The sequence below is a fragment of the Podarcis muralis genome, chromosome 3, assembly GCF_964188315.1.
Source record: "Podarcis muralis chromosome 3, rPodMur119.hap1.1, whole genome shotgun sequence".
Lineage (NCBI taxonomy): Eukaryota > Metazoa > Chordata > Lepidosauria > Squamata > Lacertidae > Podarcis > Podarcis muralis.
The window spans coordinates 120,526,070-120,546,895 of record NC_135657.1 but is presented as its reverse complement, the minus strand read 5'-3'; the positions used below and the strand labels follow the sequence as shown (position 1 = coordinate 120,546,895).

Here is a 20,826-nt window from a genome sequence, read left to right as displayed (position 1 = left end):
ATAGTCTTTCTAGTGTCCCTTCAACTAATTTTTAAACCGCTTGTTGCCTCTCTGCCTACCTGCAGCACTTTCACAAGTGTGGTCAAGCTGCTGAGATGTCATGAAATGGCCGCCAACATACCAACTTCTGAGAGGTGACACAATGCGGAATATTTAGAAACAGCAGTTTCCATGAGGAAAAGTGTGAGTGCAAATTTAGAAATATTTTCTAGATAATTTAAATAGAAATGCAATGCATCTCATCATAGCTGGGAAAGCACCAGCTGACTGGCATGCCTGTTCAATCTGCTAACCAAGCACTGCTAACTGTTGATGGGCAACGTGAGGGCTCCTGATCTCCCTTTTTATAGTTGTTTGTCTTTAAACCAGACTTGGACCAGACAGTCCTCAAGCAGAGCATGCCTCTGAGAGCCCTTTAAAACAGAGGACAGTCCTCTGTAAAGTAAAAACAGACACCTGACCGCTCTTGTCACACAGGTCCATACAAAGGCACAAAGGAGACAGGTGAGCAGGTAAGAAAGATGAGATGTCCCAGAGGAATCTGTGCAGAGTGGGTGAAAGAAAGAGGACAGAGTATGCTGTGTACTTTGAACCAGCAACTGGAAGAATGATTATATACAGAATCATAGAGTTGGAAGGGACCCCAATCTAGTCCACCCCCCGCAATGCAGGAATCTCAGCTCAAGCATCCCGGACAGATGGTCATCCGACCTCTCCTTAAAAACCTCCAAGGAAGGAGAAAGCCTCCCAAGGGAGACCATGTACTGTAGAGGAATAAACATGCACGTGCTAAAACACCAAGATCAATACAAAAGACACTCTAATTAAAGTGTGTGTATGTGTGTATACAGTGGGACGCGGGTGGCGCTGTGGGTAAAAGCCTCAGCGCCTAGGGCTTGCCGATCGAAAGGTCGGCGGTTTGAATCCCCGCGGCGGGGTGCGCTCCCGTCGTTTGGTCCCAGCGCCTGCCAACCTAGCAGTTCGAAAGCACCCCCGGGTGTAAGTAGATAAATAGGGACCGCTTACTAGCGGGAAGGTAAATGGCGTTCCGTGTGCTGCGCTGGCTCGCCAGACGCAGCTTGTCACGTTGGCCACGTGACCCGGAAGTGTCTCCGGACAGCACTGGCCCCCGGCCTCTTAAGTGAGATGGGCGCACAACCCCAGAGTCTGTCAAGACTGGCCCGTACGGGCAGGGGTACCTTTACCTTTACCTTTATGTGTGTACACACACACACACACACACACACACACACACACACACACACACATATACATATACACAGTGGTACCTCGGTTTATGAACTTAATCCGTTCCGGAAGTCTGTTCTTAAAGCGAAACTGAATGATTGGAAGACTCGTTTTGTTAGAAGTCTTTTTTATTTAAGTGTTTAATTAAGTATTAATTAGGAAGATTAATTTTTTATGTAAAATTTGCTTTTTCTTCTTTCTTTTTTCTGTATTTTCTTCTTTTCTTTTTTCTTAATTGTTTTTCTTTAATTTTCTTTTTGTAGTATGAGATTTTAAATTCTTTGTATAAGTATGTAATTAAAATTAATAAAGATTATTAAAAAACAAACAAACCCCGAAACCGTTCTTAAACCGAGGCGCGCTTTCCCAATGAGGCCTCCCACCACCGGTGCCCTTCCACCATCCGGCTTCCGTTCGTAGACCGAGGTAAAGTTCGCAAACCGGGACACTACTTCCGGTTTTGCGGAGTTATTATACTGAAAAGTTTGTAAATAGGGATGTTCTTAAACCGAGGTACCACTGTATATACAACAAAAGAACCCCATTAAAATATTAAAAAGTAAACATCCATTATTAAAATAGGTGATAAAATTCCATTAGATAAGCACAGCAATTAAAGCAGTAATTAGAGTCAAGAGGTCAAGGGAATGCCTGTGTAAACAGGTGCATCTTCAAATAATAGATTAAGAGTGTTTGCCTGACATTGAAGCAAAATCAGGTGCCAGTCAAGTCTCCATGGGGAGTTAACCATACTTGGGGCATGATTACAGTTGTGTTGCTCTTTACAACCAACTTGCTTTCTCCCACAAAGATCAGCAGAGGGGTGTGACACAAAGCAAGTTGGCTCCTCCGGTTGACAAGCAGAGCGCAAGCTTACCCCAACCCTTGCTGCCTCCCTTTGCTTTCTCCCGTGTACCTTTTCTCTCCCTGAACCTCACCGGCAAAACCATGAGCATGTGAACAGGAACCTTTTGAAAATCTAACAAGTGGCTATAGCAGTATGCAAAGCCAGGTTGACAGGCTAAGACAGGGGTGGCTAATTTGTGGCCCTCCAGATGCTGCTGAACTTCCTCTCAGACAAAGCCAGTTTGGCCAACAGCAGCAATGATGGGCACTGAAGTCCAACATCTGAAGAGCAACAGGTTAGTTGCCCCAGGGCTAAAAGCAAGGGTCCTTACTGATCCTCCATATGGACTGCTCTCATGCATAATGAAAACTATAGAATCAATATTTTCCAAGCTTGTGAAAAGAAATAATTGACTGCTAGCCTTAAGAACAAAACAAACAATGGGAACAATTTTAGTGACAAGCCACCAGAACCCTTGTTCCCAAAGGGTCACAACAGACAGTTGCCAACAACCCAAGACTGTCATGTATTTGCATTTAAAAAGAGCACTTTGAAGCTCCCTTTGTTTCTCTACTCCAGAGAGATGACAGTCTTGAGAATGTACTTTATTCCTCTCCTCCGGACAGTCTGCTTATAGATCCAAACATCTATAAGCAACTGCTCTGTATAACACTGCAAGACAGCTACTGACTACAATACTCTGGGCAAACGGCTGAAACCCACAAAAATCTAAGAAGACTGTTCTGGAGAGCATGGGGAAAGTGGTGGGACTACAAATCCGCCCAGGACCGTGACACCCAGGGAAATGGCTGAGACCTGTACAAGCACTTGTGTCAGTTACAGGGTCAGAGAGAAAAGGCAACTACAGGAGTCCATAAAACACTCTACAGATTCCCATGAAACACAATGTTGGCTAGACAGCATTAATATAGTATGTTAATATTCTCCAGACCGTGGCGTTTCATAGGGATGGTGGAGTAGCAAACACACCAGTATAAAATTTCACAGATGCATAGAGTACTCCAGTGACAGATGAACAGATGGCAACACCTAAGCTCATAAATAGACAAATATGAATTGCCCTCGTTTTCTTCAGAACGTATATTCAAACCTTCTTACAACAATAAAATATACATACTGTACAATAAAACCCATTAAACAACCATCACAAAATACCAACATCTTCAAAACAAAACAATCTAAATACCAACGAGAAAAGCCCAGTGACTCATAAAAACCTCTTTAGCTCCAGCCAACATGACCAACAGCCCCTCAAGTCTCAGTGTGTTAATGCATTATCATATGTGGTGGGATTGTAATGTAATGTAATTTTAAAATTTTGGGAAATGATATACAACAAATTGAAGAAAATGTTCCATTTAACATTTGTTTAAGAACCTGAAGCATTTTTGTTAGGGATTGTAGGGAAAGATCTGCCAAAAAAGATGAAAACCATCTTCATGTATGCGACAACAGCCGCAAGAGTTCTAATAGCACAAGGATGGAAGACGGAAGAAACCCCAACTAAAGAATCATGGCAAGAAAAATTGATGGACTATGCAGAACTGGCAAAACTGACATATAAGCTATGGGACAAAGATAACTGTGACTTTAAAGATGAATGGGAACCCTTTACGAAGTATTTGAAGCGAACTAGACTCCTTGGCTGGCTTTGAATAAACATTCACAAACTTTTTATTGATAATAATCAGCTAAATAGTTTGAGGATCTATACAACTTTGTAACATGCAGAAAACAGCATTCTCAGAGAAACCAAGGACTGGAACTGAGGGAAGCTGGGGGGCTGGGTGGGTTTTGTGGGGGAGGGTGGGGGAAGGGAGGAAAAATGGGGGGAAATAAGGATATGTTTTAGGATAATATGCTTTGTTTTAATTTTGAATATTTTTTTTAAAAAAAAACAAACAACAATAAAATATACATACTGTACAATAAAACCCATTAAACAACCATCACAAAATACCAGCATCTTCAAAACAAAACAATCTAAATACCAACGAGAAAAGCCCAGCGACTCATAAAAACCTCTTTAGCTCCAGCCAACATGACCAACAGCCCCTCAAGTCTCAGTGTGTTAATGCAAATTAGAATATATGAATTAAACACACCAAGGTCTTTGGAAATAACATTTCTCCCATTTGTTAATTTCCCCTGCTGCCGTCACAGAATTTATGTGATTTCATAGTTTCGCTCATAACACTGTCAAAACAACTTGAACTGACAACAGCACACACTCCACATCAGAAAGCATGGCACAGCAACAGACTTTGCAGAGAGCAAAATATAGATCTGGTCCTAAATACGCCAGCCAAATATCTTTTAAACTCAAGCATAATGAATTAATAGGGTATTTCTCCAGGCCTGAGAAATGAAAACTGTGTGCTGCTGAGGTTTAAAAAACTGTTTCTCATGGTTCAGACCACTTGACTTTGCATGCTGTTATTTCGGTTACTGAAGTCACAGATTGCCTATAGATCATATGTTGGCATAGTGGTGATGGAGCATGAAACCTCACTTAACTCCCACTTACACTTCCTACTACAACTCCTCCACTGAAATTCCACCAGGCACACTGACCACATTCTTACCACCAGGCCTTTGGCTTTTCCTGTCTCATATAGAATAATCCTGGCCAGCTGTATTTTAGAAGGGGGGGGGGGGGAATCTAAAATATATGACAGAGGTGTCATATATGCAGACATGTTTTGTGAGGGTGGGGCTGGTGGAGTAGCAAACATACCAGCATAAAATTTGGATTTGAAAAGGTTTTTTTATTGATGATCAATGTACTGGCTTTCATTTGGGTCTGTACTTCCTCAGGAAACATCAAACCTTATTGGAGAGTTTGTATTTCATGGCCTTTCGGTGTTGCTTCTGCAGTGCACTAGTTAAAACGCCCTGCTGAATAAATATGACCTTCTACCAATCCATATCTGCATTGCCAGATTCTGCATGTTTCACAGAGGGTTTTAAATCATTATCAATAAATACAGTGTGTGGGAGAGAGAACTAAATGTGTATAAACTAGATGTGTGTACACATCTAAATACAGTACAAATGCATGCTGAAAAGGATTAAGTGGGGACTAAAGTGTGGAACATGGAAAGAAAATGAAATGTAATACTTGGGTCAACATCTACTTCATCATTATTCAGAAGGGATTTGATAGGGATACTAAAGGCCATAGTAAACATGCATTACCTGTGGAAGAGCATGCCTGGAATAAAGTAAGCAATTTAACTGAACAATCAGAAATGAAGCAATTGTGTTTATGTTTGCTTTGTAGAAACTGATGCATTTCTTGTCTTAATTATTCCAAATACCCTACTGTAATTAAGCCAAAGTACCCGCAGTTGAAGTAATCAAATTTCCCTCTCCTCGTGTTGTTTCCTTGTGTCTATTTTAGCAAGGAAGCCTCCAGGAGGAGGAACCTGTCGAGAAGTGCTATATAATAAAGACATAATGCAAAATCAATAAACATAACTAATATCAAAGTTCTGATTACAGTATTCTGATTCTGGAGTAATTTCTCAGCACAGCATGTTTTTTTGTGGTATGCCAGAATACTACCTGGGCATGATATTGTGGAGTACTACTACTACTCCCTGTGCAGAGCTACCTCTGACACTCAGAGGAAAGTATTTCTATTATTTTAAATAGATATTTATTAAGATTTTCAGAATATTACAAAATGCAAAAAGAAAAAAAGAAAAATACAAATCAAAAATAGTTAAAAACAATTCCATCTTCCTTTACTTAACTTTCATTTGCTTATTTCCCGGACTTCCTCACCCCTCCCTTTCCTGTATTCCAACTCAAATTGTTGATTCAGCAATTCCTTCCCCACTTTATTTATTCTAATCTTTCATTACATTACCTTACTCTATTTTCCTCATTATCTTATAAAAAACTTTTTAATTCAAAACCTAATCTTATTTTTAATAACTTCTCATAACCATTATATTCTTTCCTAATCCTTTAAACTTTTACACTAAAGCCAAGCAATTTCATTTCAAACATCCTTCTAACATTCATCAATTATGTAAGACAGTCCTAATAACAAAATGAAAAAGAAAAAAATCTTCATCCAGCGTCCCTTCCTCCTGGTCCTGGGTTTGTCAGTCCATTTATCCCATTAAACTGGCACATTAACCTGGTAATCTTATATCCGAGGCTCTTAAGTCTCTTCCATGTCCCTTGCACGATTTTTCTTCATATTTTCTTTTCACTCGTGTGATCTCCAATTTAATAATGCTTTTGCCCCTTTTCAACCAATCAGTCCCTTTTCCACAGTCCAGACTGAGCTCCATGTAGTACTTAAAAGCATATTTCATAATCCCTCCAAACTTTAGAGCCCCCATATCTCCAAACCTCTCACGGCCCATTGCCAGACTCGGAAAGTCGATATAACCTTGCTCAATCCAACCCCCCATTTCCAGTCCAGTCCAAACTTTATCTTTCCGAGTCTGATTTTTTCGAAGATCAGTTGCCAAATCCAAAGACTCATGTTCCTGCAGGGTCGCAACCTCCATCTCTGGCTCCATTTCTGACTCCCCAAGTTCAGCAGAATCCTCTTCTTTCATCTGTTCTGTCAAGGCACACTCCTGGTTTGGTTCCTGGGTAGGCTCCATACCTTTTCCTACTGCCTGTCCAAAATTTCCTGCTGTCTGCTTAAGATTTCCAACCAAGTCAGTCATTAAATTCATTCCTTCATGTAACTCTTCCAATAGAGCATTTGTTTTGTAAAAAGCGCACAACAACCTTTCTGAATGCATTGTCCTTCAAGGTCACCAGTCAGTTCCCACGGGTTATACTGTAGCGGCTGGAAATTCCCTAGAATTAGTTACAGTTTCACAGTCTCCCTCAAGGGGGAAAACTTCTGTTACAGATCCAACCCCAGAGTTTTTTTTCCCCTCCCCTTTTTTCTTTTAGATACTTTGTCAATCGTTATTTTAAAATGCGAAGGAAAACAGTGGAATCACAATGTTTCTCTTCTTTTAACTATCTGTCAAACGACTTCTGTTTCTGGTCAATGAGCTTCAAACGTCAGTCCTGACACCCCGCTCCAGGGTCAGGACGGTGGAAAATTACTTTGCTTTAAACTTACTTCTGCAGGTTAAAACAGTCCAAAGAAAGCTCCCCCTTCTCCTCCTGCTGCCGAAGGGGGGGGTTCAGCTATTTTAGATGACGAAATCCACTCATTTAATAGTAATTTTCAAAGCTTTAGTTTACTTTGTGTTTGCTTTGTTCAGTCTACAAGGAAACGGAAGGCTGACTTCCTGTTTAGACCTTCCCGTTTCAGTACCAAATTATAATAATTTTTTAAGTCCGATTCCTTTCTTCTCCCAGTTACTTATTTGTAGTCCAATTTTTCAAAGTTTAGGTACTCACGGTGATTATTTTTAAAGTCCAAATTGTCCCAAAAAGAAGGCAGCGCTCTCCGGCAACGGCTATGCGGCTTCGCTCCACGGAAAGAGCAGTTGACTCTCAGCACCGCGCCACTTCCCCCTCTTCACTTCGGAGCCCGTTAGTGGGTTCCTTTGCGGGTTGGGGGGGGCGCTAAGGGTGCCCGCCGAGTCCCATGGTCACAGGCTTCATCCGCCTGTGATTTTTAAATGGTCCCCGCTTCGCCGTAGCGGAAAGGACCCGTTTCGCGCAGAGCTTGTCCCTCCAGTTCAGAGGGAGTCCGCCATTGCCGATGGCGCCACCCCAGAAGTCCCCAGAGGAAAGTATTTCTACTGCCAAACTAAATGCTTGACTGATTGCACATTATGAAGATTAGAGCTGGTAGAACTCTATAGCTGAAGACCTTCTACTATAAAACTCTGCATGTTCACCACTACTCCCAATGGGCACAACGGGCGAGATTCACTCAAAGAATCCCATTAGCAGAAACGGTGTGCATATGGGCTTCTGCCTGAGCATGGGGCCTTTCTCACTCCTCCTCTCCCTGCAGGATCAACAACTTCCAGGGTGTCCTGGTTCATACTTTTTGAAATATGGCAGCCGTAAAGTGGAGGGGCTTCCACTGACAGGACTCATTAGATGAAACCTGCCCACAATTTTTACTATAAATCAAAGCATTAAATGCTACTTTATGCAAGTTGTACTGGATGTTTGGTGCAGCACTTGATTTCTGATTTACAGACCTCTTTGTGCTAATGTGTCTTTCTTCCTGAATACTTCTTCCAGTGATATTTCAGCACAGAAGGCTTTGGATTATAGTAGGTGGCAAAAGTACACTTGGTTTGGGCACAAATTGCAGCATCAGAAATATGCAGTTGTGTAGCTCAATGCAAACTTTCAAGCATGGCAGAAATAATCACTATCAAAAAAGGCAAAGCACATTTCAAATGTTTGGCAGGGAATGCATGTTCTTCTAAGTACAAATTGCTGTGTTCTGCCAAGCAGTGCTACCGCTTATCATCTGCAGACTTACACTTATTTAGAAGAGATATTGTAATATTTCCACTGCTGCCTCTTTAGCTACATAGAGTGAACTGTGAACTCCTAACATTCTCTAGAGTATTCAATACCCTCATTAATTTGAACAGCATCTACCATTTATAGGCTTTTAATGTGCTGCTCTTGACTCAGAACAAAAAGTGGTATGTTTTTAATCATAAGACAGCAGCAGATTGTTCTATGGAAAGCATTTATGTGAACAAGAGGAGCATGTGACATTTCAAAAGTTACAGGAGAATCTAGGATCCATCCGTGTGACAACATAAAATGATCACCATATGGAATCAGGAAGAAAACTTGTTCTCAGTCACTGGTCTAGTATTATATAACAATCGAACAAAGAGTCAGTGCAGAACGAGGGCCACCTCCTCATGGCGAAACCCCACCTTTCTGTGATATGAACAGGAGACTCCAATGGGCAGGGCCAAGGAGATGGCTCTGGTCTCCTCAGCCATTAGCCTCCCTGCTGGGCAACAACTAAGTGGGAAGGAGCCAGAGGATGAACTCCAACCACAGAATCCAGATCTTCAGACATGTACCACAACAATTTAGGATCACATCACTTTATTTACTAATTTAAAAAACTTATCTCCCTATTGCCTGCCTGCCTCGCTGCACTTCCAGTGCCTTTGCACCATTCAATGTGGCTTGAAGCAGTTAAAAACTCATGTCCCTAGTAGTATGTGTAAATGGGCCTGAACTAAAGACATGCCTGTATAGACTCAGCCTTCTTTTTTTAAAGGATAAAACAAAATTGGGGCTTGCATTGAAAAAAGGGCTGCATTTCATTAACATTTCCCGCTCCCCACCCCACACCCACAAAATGGCTTTCCACTTTTTATTGGGATCTTTAGAATAAAATTGTATATAAACAAAGAGAAGTTCACCCAAGTGTGTGTGTGTGTGTGTGTGTGTGTGTGTGTGGTAACAATTGGCCTAGGTTTGCTGCTGTTTCTTTTTATATGGACCTCAGCGCTTTAGATTTTCTCTGCTTTCCCTACACACATTCTGTTTTGAATAGTGAAAGCAATCTCTTGGCTTGAAAATAAAATGTATGCATCTCTCAAAGTGACCTGGTTCATAGTTTACTGAAACAGTGATGCATAGCTATGGATGCTAGGGAGAAGCCACAATATCACATAATAAACGTGGTAAGGGGGGGGGGCAGAATGACAATGCTGTGCAAACTATCCTAAAGAGCAATCCTAAATAAACATGTATAGCTGGAAAATTTACATATTTTTATCATTGCGTGTAGACCAATTCCATGAATGAGACCGGAAAGATGAGAATTTCCTCTCCATTTCATCCCACCCCCAATTTTGACTGCAAACAAGAAAGAAGACTAAATGATTTTGTCATGAATGCTACAGAAAATTCTATTCCCCACTTGCTTACATTTGCTTATACCGCTCACTTTGCAACAGTTATTTTTCTACATTTTGAAACAATAAAAGGCCTACTATAATCAATCATTCCCATGGCCCATACAAGCCCATGGTTCTGTCTCTTACCTGTAATCTGACTCTGTCCTTGTGGATTAAAAGGGCTTGGTGCAGAGTTCAGAGAGGGCCGTGGGCTCTGAGTCGGGACCCCTACTCTCATACTGGGATGAGGAATGCGCCCTAAATCACTGAGGCGCTCAGAGAACAAACTAGGTTTAGAGTCATCAAGCTTCTGTCTGTGCCCTGGAAACAGCAAATCATAAAATAAAAGTGTTGTTAGCATGACTGAACAATGTAGTATTAATTTTATTTTATTTTACTGCAAGTACCAAAGAACTTTTAGCTTTAACCTGGAACTGGTGCAAGGAGTGAACTACAGACTCTTTCACCCGTCACAATAACCCTACATGTGTCATATACTTGTGTCATTTTCCTTATACATAAGTAAATCGCTTACATGAGCACAAGAATGTTGCATGTGAACGTAAGAACTCTGCTGGATCAAGCCAAAGGCCCGTCTAATCCGGGATCCTGCTCTTACAGTGGCCAACTAGATTCCTATGGGAAATCCACAAGCAAGAACAGGGTGAGAAGGCGCTCTCCTTGCTTGGGAGGCCCAGCCACTGATATTCAAAGAAAATACTGCCTCTGACAGTTGAGGTACAACATAAGCATCATGACCAGAAGTCATTCATAGCCTTATCCTCCAGGAACTTGTTTAATCCTCTTCTAAAGTCATGCAGGCTGGTGGTCACGTTGGTTGCAGGAGGAAATTTCATAATTCCTATTTATTTACAGTACTTATACTTTATGCACTGTGTACTTTCTCTAATCCTGAATCTTCCAACTTTCAGCTTAATTGGATGGCCCTGGGTTGTAGTATTACGAGAGAGAGGGGGAGAGAGAGAGAGAGAGAGAGATGGTCCCTGTCGACTTTCTCCATACACAACAATGCGTAATTTTATAGGCCTAGAGCTTGTCCCTCATTTTACTCACTTTTTTCCAAACTAGAAAGACCCAAATGTTTGAGGGGAGCCAAGCAGCACTGCACACTATTCCAAGTGTGGTCCCGCCACAGATTAGCATAATGACACCATGACATTGGCAGTTTAATTTTCAATCTCTTTCGTAATAATCCCTAACATGGAATTCTCCATTTCTGCAGCAGGATCAACATCCTCATCAACTACAACCTAAAGTTCAGTCACTGCCAGTTGAGACCCCAGGAGGGTATAAGTGAAATTAGGATCACTTTATCCTTGCTTACATGGGTTTGAATTTTCCATTTTAAAGCCCACACACCCAATTTGGGGAGATCCTTTTAGACCTTCTAATAAGTGCTTTTTCTTTAACCACCTTTAACAATTTGGTGTCATCAGCAAGCCTGGACACCTCACTTTTCACCCCTAACTGTAGACAATTAATGAACAAGTTAAAAAGCACATGTCTCAATACTGATCCTTAGGGGACTTCATTTTCTACATCCTTCCATTGGAAGAACTGCACTTTTATTCCTACTTGCTGCTTCCTGTTCCTTAACCAGCTAACCATGACTGCTAAGCTTACTCTGAGTCTTTGGTGAGGTATTTTGTCAAAAGCTTTTTGAAAGACTAAGTCTTTAATAATGCTTCTCACTGGTTTTCCTGGAACAGAAATTAAGCTAACCAGACTGCAATTTCCTAGATCCAATCTGAAGTCCTTTAAAAAAAATTGCCCTACATTGGTTACTTTTTAGTATATATATATATAGGCTGATCTTATGGATAAGTTACTTTTTTGTTGGAAGATCAGCAATTTAACATAGCTTTCTTTAGTGGGTACTATCTGGACCCAGTGATTGTCAGTTTGAAATTAGTCCATAAGGCCACTAACTTCATCTCTTATCACCACTCCTTGCCTCAGTTCCTCAGGTGCAGGGACCTGCCCTGCGTCTTCTATTGTGAGAATGCATGTAAAAAATTCAATCAGCTCCTTTGCAACCTCCTTTTCCTCCTCTAAAAAGGTAACGGACCCCTGACAGTTAAGTCCAGTCACGGACAACTCTGGGGTTGCAGCACTCATCTCACTTTCCTCCTTTAGCACACCTTTGACGCCCTTTCTCATCCAAAGATCCAGCCACCTCTCTTGCTTGGTTTTGGTTGGTTGGTTTTCAAACCCCTTATTGCTGCTTGTGTTTCTTTTGCCACAGTTTGTGTTCTTTTTTGGAAAAGACTTCCATATTATCAAAGAAGACTTCTTGCCTCCAACAGCTCCTTTGACTGTACTCATTAATCAAGCTGGCATCCTCTTGGTCCTGGCATCACCTTTCTTGATCTGCCATATACATGCTAGCTGAACTTCTTTTATTGTGGCTTTGGACAATCTCTATAAAGAGATGTGACCCTCTTCACTTTCCTCTTTTGAAGTCAAATATGACTGTTACATTTTCTTGGCAATTGTCCTCTTACATGTATCTTGGATTTCATAGCATTATCTTCACTGCTCTCAATCAGTTCATCATTTACATCTTGCACCAGATCCTGGGTGACACTTAAGATTAAATCCAATCGTTCCAGAGCACAGTCACACAGGGTATTTAGACATTTTGCTTCTTTGAGACTTAAACACACCAGTATATGGGACAGCCATTGAAGTCAATTCCCATTTCACCCTGGACATTTTTGTCAGGAGGATGATACAGTATGTTGTCCATACTAAACTACTTCTGTGGCCCACCAGCACCACCCACAGCAAGTCTGCGGACGAGAAAGAATCCTTCTAGGTTCTATATCCTCCAGTAGGCCCTTCCCTGCCTTTCCTAGGGAGCTTTTATCTGGAGAGAACCATGTCTCACTGGTTCTCTCCATTCCACTATATGCCCTCTATATCTATTCCATCTTTTAAAGCCAAGCACTCCAGTTCACCCATCTTGGATCAGAGGCTTCTAGGATCAGTTTATAAACATTTATATATGGTGTCTCTCTCCAAATGTCTTTGATGCATGTGCTTGACCCTATGGTGCTTCAGCCTTCCTGAACTGATATCATGTCCCCCTGCACTCTCAGTGTCCAGTTCTACCTATCCCCCATTTGAACAAGCACAAACATTTTCACCCTCATCCCTAGAGATGATTTGTTCCTGCTCTGGGGGGTATGACCCGAACCAGTGACTTCAAGTTACAAGAAAGGAGATTCCAACTAAACATCAGAGAGAACTTTCTGACTGCAAGAGCACGAGACTCCTCCAGCAGAGGCTGGATGGTGACTTGTCATGTGTGATCTAGTTAAGAACTTGCATTGATCCCTTTCTCCTTTCTCTCTGCTCAGGAAGCTGCATGCAGGAAGTAGGAAGGATGGAGAAGCCTTCTCCATAGCCAGTGTGTGTAACAGCTTACCAGGCTGAAACCCACCCTAGCTTAATGAGCAGGCAAGATCCTGAGCTGCACCATGCAGAGGCTCTGCACAGGTAAAAAAAAGGTAAAGGTAAAGGACCCCGGACAGTTAAGTCCAGTCGTGAAAGACTCTGGGGTTGCAACGCTCATCTTGCTCTACAGACCGAGGGAGCCGACATTTGTCCGCAGACAGTTTTTCCGGGTCATGTGGCCAGCAGGACTAAGCCGCTTCTGGAGAAACCAGAGCAGCGCATGGAAATGCCGTTTACCTTCCCACCAGAGCGGAACCTATTTATATACTTGCACTTTGACGTGCTTTCAAACTGCTAGGTTGGCAGGAGGGGACCAAACAACGGGAGCTCTCCTCATCGCGGGGATTCAAATCTCCAACCTTCCAATTGGCAAGCCCAAGGCTCAGTGGTTTAACCCACAGTGCCACCCGTGTCCCCTGCTCTGCACAGGTACAACAGGTCAATAGAGCTTGACTCTCACCGAAGGCTCATCCATTTTTCTACTAGTCTCATGCTTTCTATGTGCAGGTCTGAGCAGTTGTTCCTTTGCTCCACCACTTTCCCCCAGAAAACCCATTCTTTAGCACTGAATCAGAGTAAACGTCAATCCAAAGAAAACCTGATTGACATTTGCTCTGATTCAACGGTAAAGACCGGGTTTTCCTTTGGGGAAAGTGGCAGGGCAAGGGGATTTCATGTACAACAAGAAAAGGTTTGTATCACTGCTTATAAACATAGAACCCAAACCATTACTGAATTGTTAGGCTACTTAACAAATCTCACATGCTGGTCAAAATTCTGAAAACTCATAAATGTTGCCACTTCTTCTCTACAGAAGCACAATATGTAAGAGATGCATGTAGACTCACAGGATTGTAGATTTGGAAGTCCAACTACCTGTAATGCAGGAATCTCAGCTAAACATCCATGACAAGATGGCCATCCAACCCCTGCTTAAAAACCTCCAAGGAAGAAGAGTCCACCACCTGCCAAGTTGGAATCTCCTGAGGCAAACCCCAAAATGGTACAGCCCCTCCCCGACAGGGAAGAAGGGGTGAAGGAAGCTCTACATCAGAAACAAGGAGGGGAAGAAAGTTTGACAACAGGATCGGCTGCCCCAGTGGATCCTGCTGCGTCACCTTGCCTCATAAGCCCTGCTAGCACCAAACTGATCAATGCTCAAAAGGTATTTAGGGAGAATGCTCCTTGTGTAGGCAGAGAACAAGGAGTTTGATGTAAAGTGAGGCCATTCAAATAAATTCTGGAAGTTTACAAAATTGATGTATTGAGCATTCTATCTTAGGAATTTAAACTACTTTCCTTCCTCAGTAGAATTTTTAATGAAAACTTTATTTTCTTCTTCTTAGAAAGGGGGACTTGTGAAGAAATGCGTAAAAACCAAACCCAAGTGGATGCTCTATAAGTGTAGTTAAGTGGTGAGAAGCTATACACACAAAGATACTATAAAATGATTTCTCAGTTGGCTTTTAATGAGATTGTAATAGTGGTTTCATTAATACTGTAAGTTCTCAATTAATTCTATTCAATATTCTTTCTCTGTGTACGTACCTAAGTTAGATATTTCTCCTTCCCACTTTTTATACCGGCTTCTATTTACAGTGGAACTCTCTTCAGCATAGAAATCTAAATAAATATTGCACTCATTGATATGAAATCCATGCTTAAATATGAAGTTAATGTTCCCAAATCCTTCCTTCAGAATCCCAAAACTCTTCCCAAAACATGAAGCAAACCAGGCTACCCTGCCACTGCCATCACTGCCCCTCCCTCTTTCCCTGCACCTTTACTCCAAACCTTGGCATTAAATTGGTTAATGATATGTTGCCATTACTATAATGAATCCATAACTCTCATGCTGCTTCCAAAATTCTCCTGCACTAAAGAACTGGGTATAAAACTTGAGAGAGGGGGAGGGAGATAAACAAGAGATCTCAGAGGAGCAACAGTGGTGCCCAGCAACTGAATTCTTAGTATTCATAGGAGGACCAGCAGCCCAGTTTCATCATTATATAATAGGATAAAAACTGTTTGCCAGTTGCCATTGGATTAGCTGCTGGGGGGATGTTACAGACTGTCCACAGCTATTCAAACAGATGAGGTTAGACAACTGTTTTTTCCACCATTAAAATAAAAATGTGCCCACACATCATGAAAATGCTCACTTTCACTACCTGTAGACAGGGTATCATTGGAAGATCTTCCCAAACTGAGATGGTTCATTCCTCCCCAACTGCCAGCCTCCTAATACCTTCTGTCTTGGCCCAAGCCTCTTAAAACAGTCCAGAGGGCAGAAGGTACAGATACCTCTATGTATGTGTGAACGGAGAAATCCGCCTCCCGTGCAAATGGGGGGAATAGAGAGAATTTGAGGTCAGGCTGTGCTAAGAAAGACACAACAAACTCCATCTCCTGGTGGTACAAAACAGGGATGAGTAGTAGAAACTGCTGTAAATCCACTGGAGAAGAAGGATTGGACTTCACACATTAACTCTTCTTGCTTTGGTGCCATGATGACATGATGTGTGTAGGAAATGGGAAGTCAGTTTGACTGAGTGAAAACACTTTGCAAAGAGTGTACAAATAAGGTGGATTCTGTTCACATGGAATTCAGTCACTTCTGAGGAAGCTTGAGAGCAAAGTGCTATGATGCCAGGATTCATCTGGACACAAGGGGAAAGAGCAGAGAACTTTGGGAAGGATAGCCATATATAGCAGGGTAATGAATACAGCATGCCGTCCTAATAAAGGAATTGTCTACACCAAAATTCATGGTGGGTAATCAAGTGTGGAGTCGAATCTGATTTACATCACAATCCTAACCATTTTTACGTAGATGCATGTCACTCTAAGTTCAATGGGAACTGTTCTCTATTAAGCATGTTTAGGATTTCACCCTGAAGTCCGCAGCTGTCCAGAATCAAGTAATATCTTGAAGTGATGTAGGAACCATTGGGTTTTGATCAATTTTCACTACTTGGAAGAGGAGCAATGTTTATATTGAAATTTCACATGTTACAAAAGCACTCAATAAACTCAAGATAATTATGTGGTCACAATCATTTTGTCTGCTTTTCATGTTTCTAATTCAATTTCCAAAGAGCAAAGTCACACATTTCCCTTGCGGTGACAAGTCTTGGCACAAACGCAGGCATACCTCGTACATCTTGCCAGACTGGAAATGCATGACTTCTCCTTTTGCAGGGTCAGCCGGCAGTGTTAAAAATAGGTGTGCAACCCATTTTTACTTCTCCTTTCTTTATGATGGGGATGGGGAACCTGTAGTCCTCCAGATGTTGCGGGACTACAACTCCCATTATCCATGGCCATTGGCCAAGCTGGTTGCGGCTAGCAGGAACTGGAGTCCAACATCATCTGGTGGGCCATAGGTTAGACACGGAACCTACTGTATTTTTTGCTCTGTAAGACTCACTTTTTCCCTCCTAAAAAGTAAGGGGAAATGTTTGTGCGTCTTATGGAGCGAGTGCAGACTGCGCAGCTATCCCAGAAGCCAGAACAGCAAGAGGGATTGCTGCTTTCACTGCGCAGCGATCCCTCTTGCTGTTCTGGCTTCTGAGATTCAGAATATTTTTTTTCTTGTTTTCCTCCTCCAAAAACTAGGTGCGTCTTATGGTCTGGTGCGTCTTATAGAGCGAAAAATACGGTAATTCACTCCGGCTTCATGTGTATTGACTAAGCCTTTCCATTTTACCAGGCAACCAAAGTAGCACATTTTTTTTAAACAGGGTTAACATAGGTGTTCATGTTTTCTTGCATGCTTGCACAACAGCACACAGCTGCAGCATTAGTGAGAATGTGCAGTTGCAAACTTTTCTCCAGGATTGAGAAATAAAAATAGTTTTTAAAAAGAAGACCTGTGAGGGTGGCAGGCAAAGGAAAAAATCATTAGAACAGGGATGAAAACCATACCAAAAAAGCCTGGAGGCAGCTTTTGGGTTTTTGGCAAGGAATGTTGCACTGCTGTGTAATACACATGCAAAACACATGCTTCAAATATAATTTGGCAGCAGTTAAAGGAGCAGACAGTAAGATGCAATGGTAGAGCCAGTCTGCAAAGCTACCATTGCACAAGTCTAAAAAGCTATAGGCTGCAGTGAAGACAAGCCCTAGGTTATATTTTTATCAGGAAATTATTGCAGGTGATAGATTCATAAGCAAATATAGCATCCTTCGGGGTGGGGTGGTGGAGGAAATACAAATGCTTTATCTGAAGAAATCTCATCCTAGCTTATGTAAAAGGTGTAGGTGTATTTTAAGTTCCTAATCTAGCGCACTTTTACAATATGCAGAGAAAGTGGTTAGAGAGAAGCACTTCTTTCACTAGAGAAAACCTTTTCTCTCACAATACAAGAATCCAGCATCATCCAATGAAGCTAAATGGTAAAAGATTTGGGTCAGACAAGAGCAAGAACTTCTTTACACAGCACATAGTTAAACTATATGCCATATGTCCTGATTTTCCTGGACATCACCAGGTGAAAAGTGACGTCTGGGGGAAATTTCCAGAAGGCGGTGGTTTGTCCTGGATCTTTGGCAAGTAAACCAAAAAATCTCATTTTTTTGAGGGGGAAAGCTAAACAACTTTCAGGTTTTCCTAATAATGTGAGGACATGGAGGAGTCACGATCACTGCATTCTCTCTCCAGGATCCAAGGTGCACCTTTGAGCACTGAACACTGGGGAACAACAGTTAGCAGAGCGCCCCGTGTGCTCCGTCTTTCTTGTGGCTTCCCATCTTTCTCTGGCTGGCCCTTGTGGGAAGTGGGATGCTGGATTAAAGAGCGCTAATCCCCAGGGCTTTTCTTAGGTTACAAAAATAACCATAAAGAATTGTTATCAAGTACAAATGGGAAATACAGGTGACTATTCTCTGTCAGATGAGCTTTTATCTTCTGGGTAGCTTCTATGTTGCAGATTTAAAAAATTACCCTCAAAGCAATTTGTCCTGCCCTGCTATAGCAACACGACACCGAAGGCCACCTTGCCAAGAAGTTACAGAGAAAATTATTAAGTATGGAGAGGAGCGGGGGGTGGAGAGGCATATTCCTGTGTGTGTGTTGCCATCATATTACTATGGCCCTGACCAGCCAAACTACTAACTGTGGGCCCTCTTCATAGCAAGAATTCGCAGTGACTAAAACCACTTTCCTTTCAGGTCTCGTGAGGGTGGTTCACTCAGTCACACATTTATGATGTGCAAAAGTAAAAGGTCCACTTCTTAAAGCTGCAAAATGTAACTAAATTTGAAACATCTTTGGATTTGAACCTCTTTGCCTTTGACTCAAGGAGGGCAGCCTGCAAAGGAACTCCAAAGAGTTTGCCACCAGGAAAGGGGGAAATAGCTCCATATGACTGAGAGCTCCTCTGGTTCTCAGCCAATTCTGGTTCTCAGTCTTGGCTGGGGAGGGCGGGGTATAAATAAAAAAAATTATTATTATTATTATTATTATTATTATTATTATTATTATTATTAGCTACCATCCCAAACATACCAAGCAATCCATTGTACATACCCAGGTCCTACGTTATAGCTGCATCTCTTCCAACTCTACAGACAGAGACTCTCACCTAAGAGATCTACAGCAAACCTTTTTAGAACTAAAATATCCACCTGATGAAGTTAAACAGCAGATCAACAGAGCCTGACTGATATCCAGAGAGAACTTGCTGCAAGACAGACCCAAAAATGAAAATAACAGAACACCACTAGTAATCACATACAGCTCCCAAGTTAAAACAGTTCAATGCATCATCAGAGATCTACAACCTCTCCTAGACAATGACAGCTCTCTTTCTCAAGCTCTGGGAGGAAGACCTTTCATTTCCTACAGTCAGCCACTCAATATTAAACAGCTCCTCACACACAATAATACAACAGCCAGACTTAACATGGACACTGGTAACAGAGCCTGCAATAAACCCAGATGTCAACTTTGCTGCCACATACACCCGGACAACACCATTACTGGCCCCAACAACATCAAACATACCATCTCAGGACTATTTAATTGCTCATCTTCTACCATTGTGTATGCCATCAAATGCCAACAGTGCCCTTCAGCTCTCTATATCGGACAAACAGGCCAAACCCTACACCAAAGGATAAATGTACATAAATCTGACATCAGGAATCACAAGACAGAGAAACCAGTAGAAGAACACTTCAGTCTCCCAGGACATTCAATAAAGGATCTCAAAGTAGCTGTCTTACTACAGAAGAATTTCAGAAATAGACTGGAAAGAGAAGTTGCTGAATTGCAACTTATTGCCAAACTTAAAACCATGGAGAGACCTGGTCTGAATAGAGACATTGGATTCTTATCTCATTATACATGATAAAGCTATTTTTAACACCCATGCCCACCACCCTTCTGAGTAATACCCCTCCCCACCCTCTCACTGTATATAGGGGTCTGGTGACTTCTGAAGAAGTGTCCATGCACACAAAAGCTCATACCAATAATAAACTTAGTTGGTCGCTAAGGTGCTACTGGAAGGATTTTTTTTTATTTTGTTAAGACATCTGTATGACATTGTAAACAAAATAGGCTTCCCCCATCCTATCCCTAAATCAGAAAATCCAATGGAAGAGTTGCACTATTTCCCTGGTTGTAAATGGTCCGTGGTGCTACTATTATGGGCCTGCACAGATTGCTCTGGCTCAAGGGTGAGGAACCCTTGGCCCTCCAAATGCTGCTGGACCACAACTCCCATAACCCTTGGCCATTGGCCATGCTGGCTGGGGCTGATGGCAGTTGGAACCCAGCAACATCCTGAGAGCTACAGCTTTTCTCCATCCCTGGTCTAGCCATTTTCTTCTCTATGGTCTGTCTTTCCCTTCTAGTAATTAGCTCTATCACTTTAGCCCTTCCCTTTCCTAAAAGGATTGTCTTATTATCCTTTTTTTTCTCCCTCCTCTCCTCCTTTTTAAAGGAAGTCTTTGGAGAACTACTCCTAAGGTATTTGCAGTGGCAGTTTGTTGTGATGCCAGGAAGTGATGTTATTACCACTGCACCAGGGCCAGGCCATTCATCTTCCGCTCTTGAATTTCATGCAATACATCATATCAGAAGGATTCTGCTCCAAATCAACCACCTAGCTTAAGTTTGAAGAGAAAAATAAGTGTGTCATAAATCAACTGCAATCAACAAAGAGTAAGTTAGTGCCTCCCTAACAGGGTTCCAGAAACAAGGCAGAAAAAAGAGCTACTGTTTATTAAACCCATACTAATATAAATGTTTATTTATGATAAACTGTTGCTCTCCTTGTTAGCTTCCCTGTGGAGCCCTCTTGGTGAGGCAGACTATTCAAGGTTGCTGTTTTTATTTTAAAGTCAACAAAACATAGCCAAACCATTTTTATCACAGAAAACAGAAATCTTGGA

The 20,826-nt window shown here is 41.8% G+C and overlaps 1 protein-coding gene across 6 annotated transcripts in view; it reads right to left on the bottom strand.

The window, feature by feature from the left end:
* Positions 1-20,826, bottom strand: part of RUNX2 (RUNX family transcription factor 2) — a 168,101-nt gene that overhangs the window by 84,429 nt on the left and 62,846 nt on the right. For 3 of the 6 annotated variants that reach the window (XM_077926600.1, XM_028721862.2, XM_028721864.2), the window contains exon 4: positions 10,093-10,266. The exons of the other annotated variants lie outside the window; for them this stretch is intronic. In XM_077926600.1, coding sequence (XP_077782726.1) covers positions 10,093-10,266 — 174 coding nt within the window. The remainder of the gene's footprint in view (positions 1-10,092; positions 10,267-20,826) is intronic. 6 annotated transcript variants of the gene reach the window in all.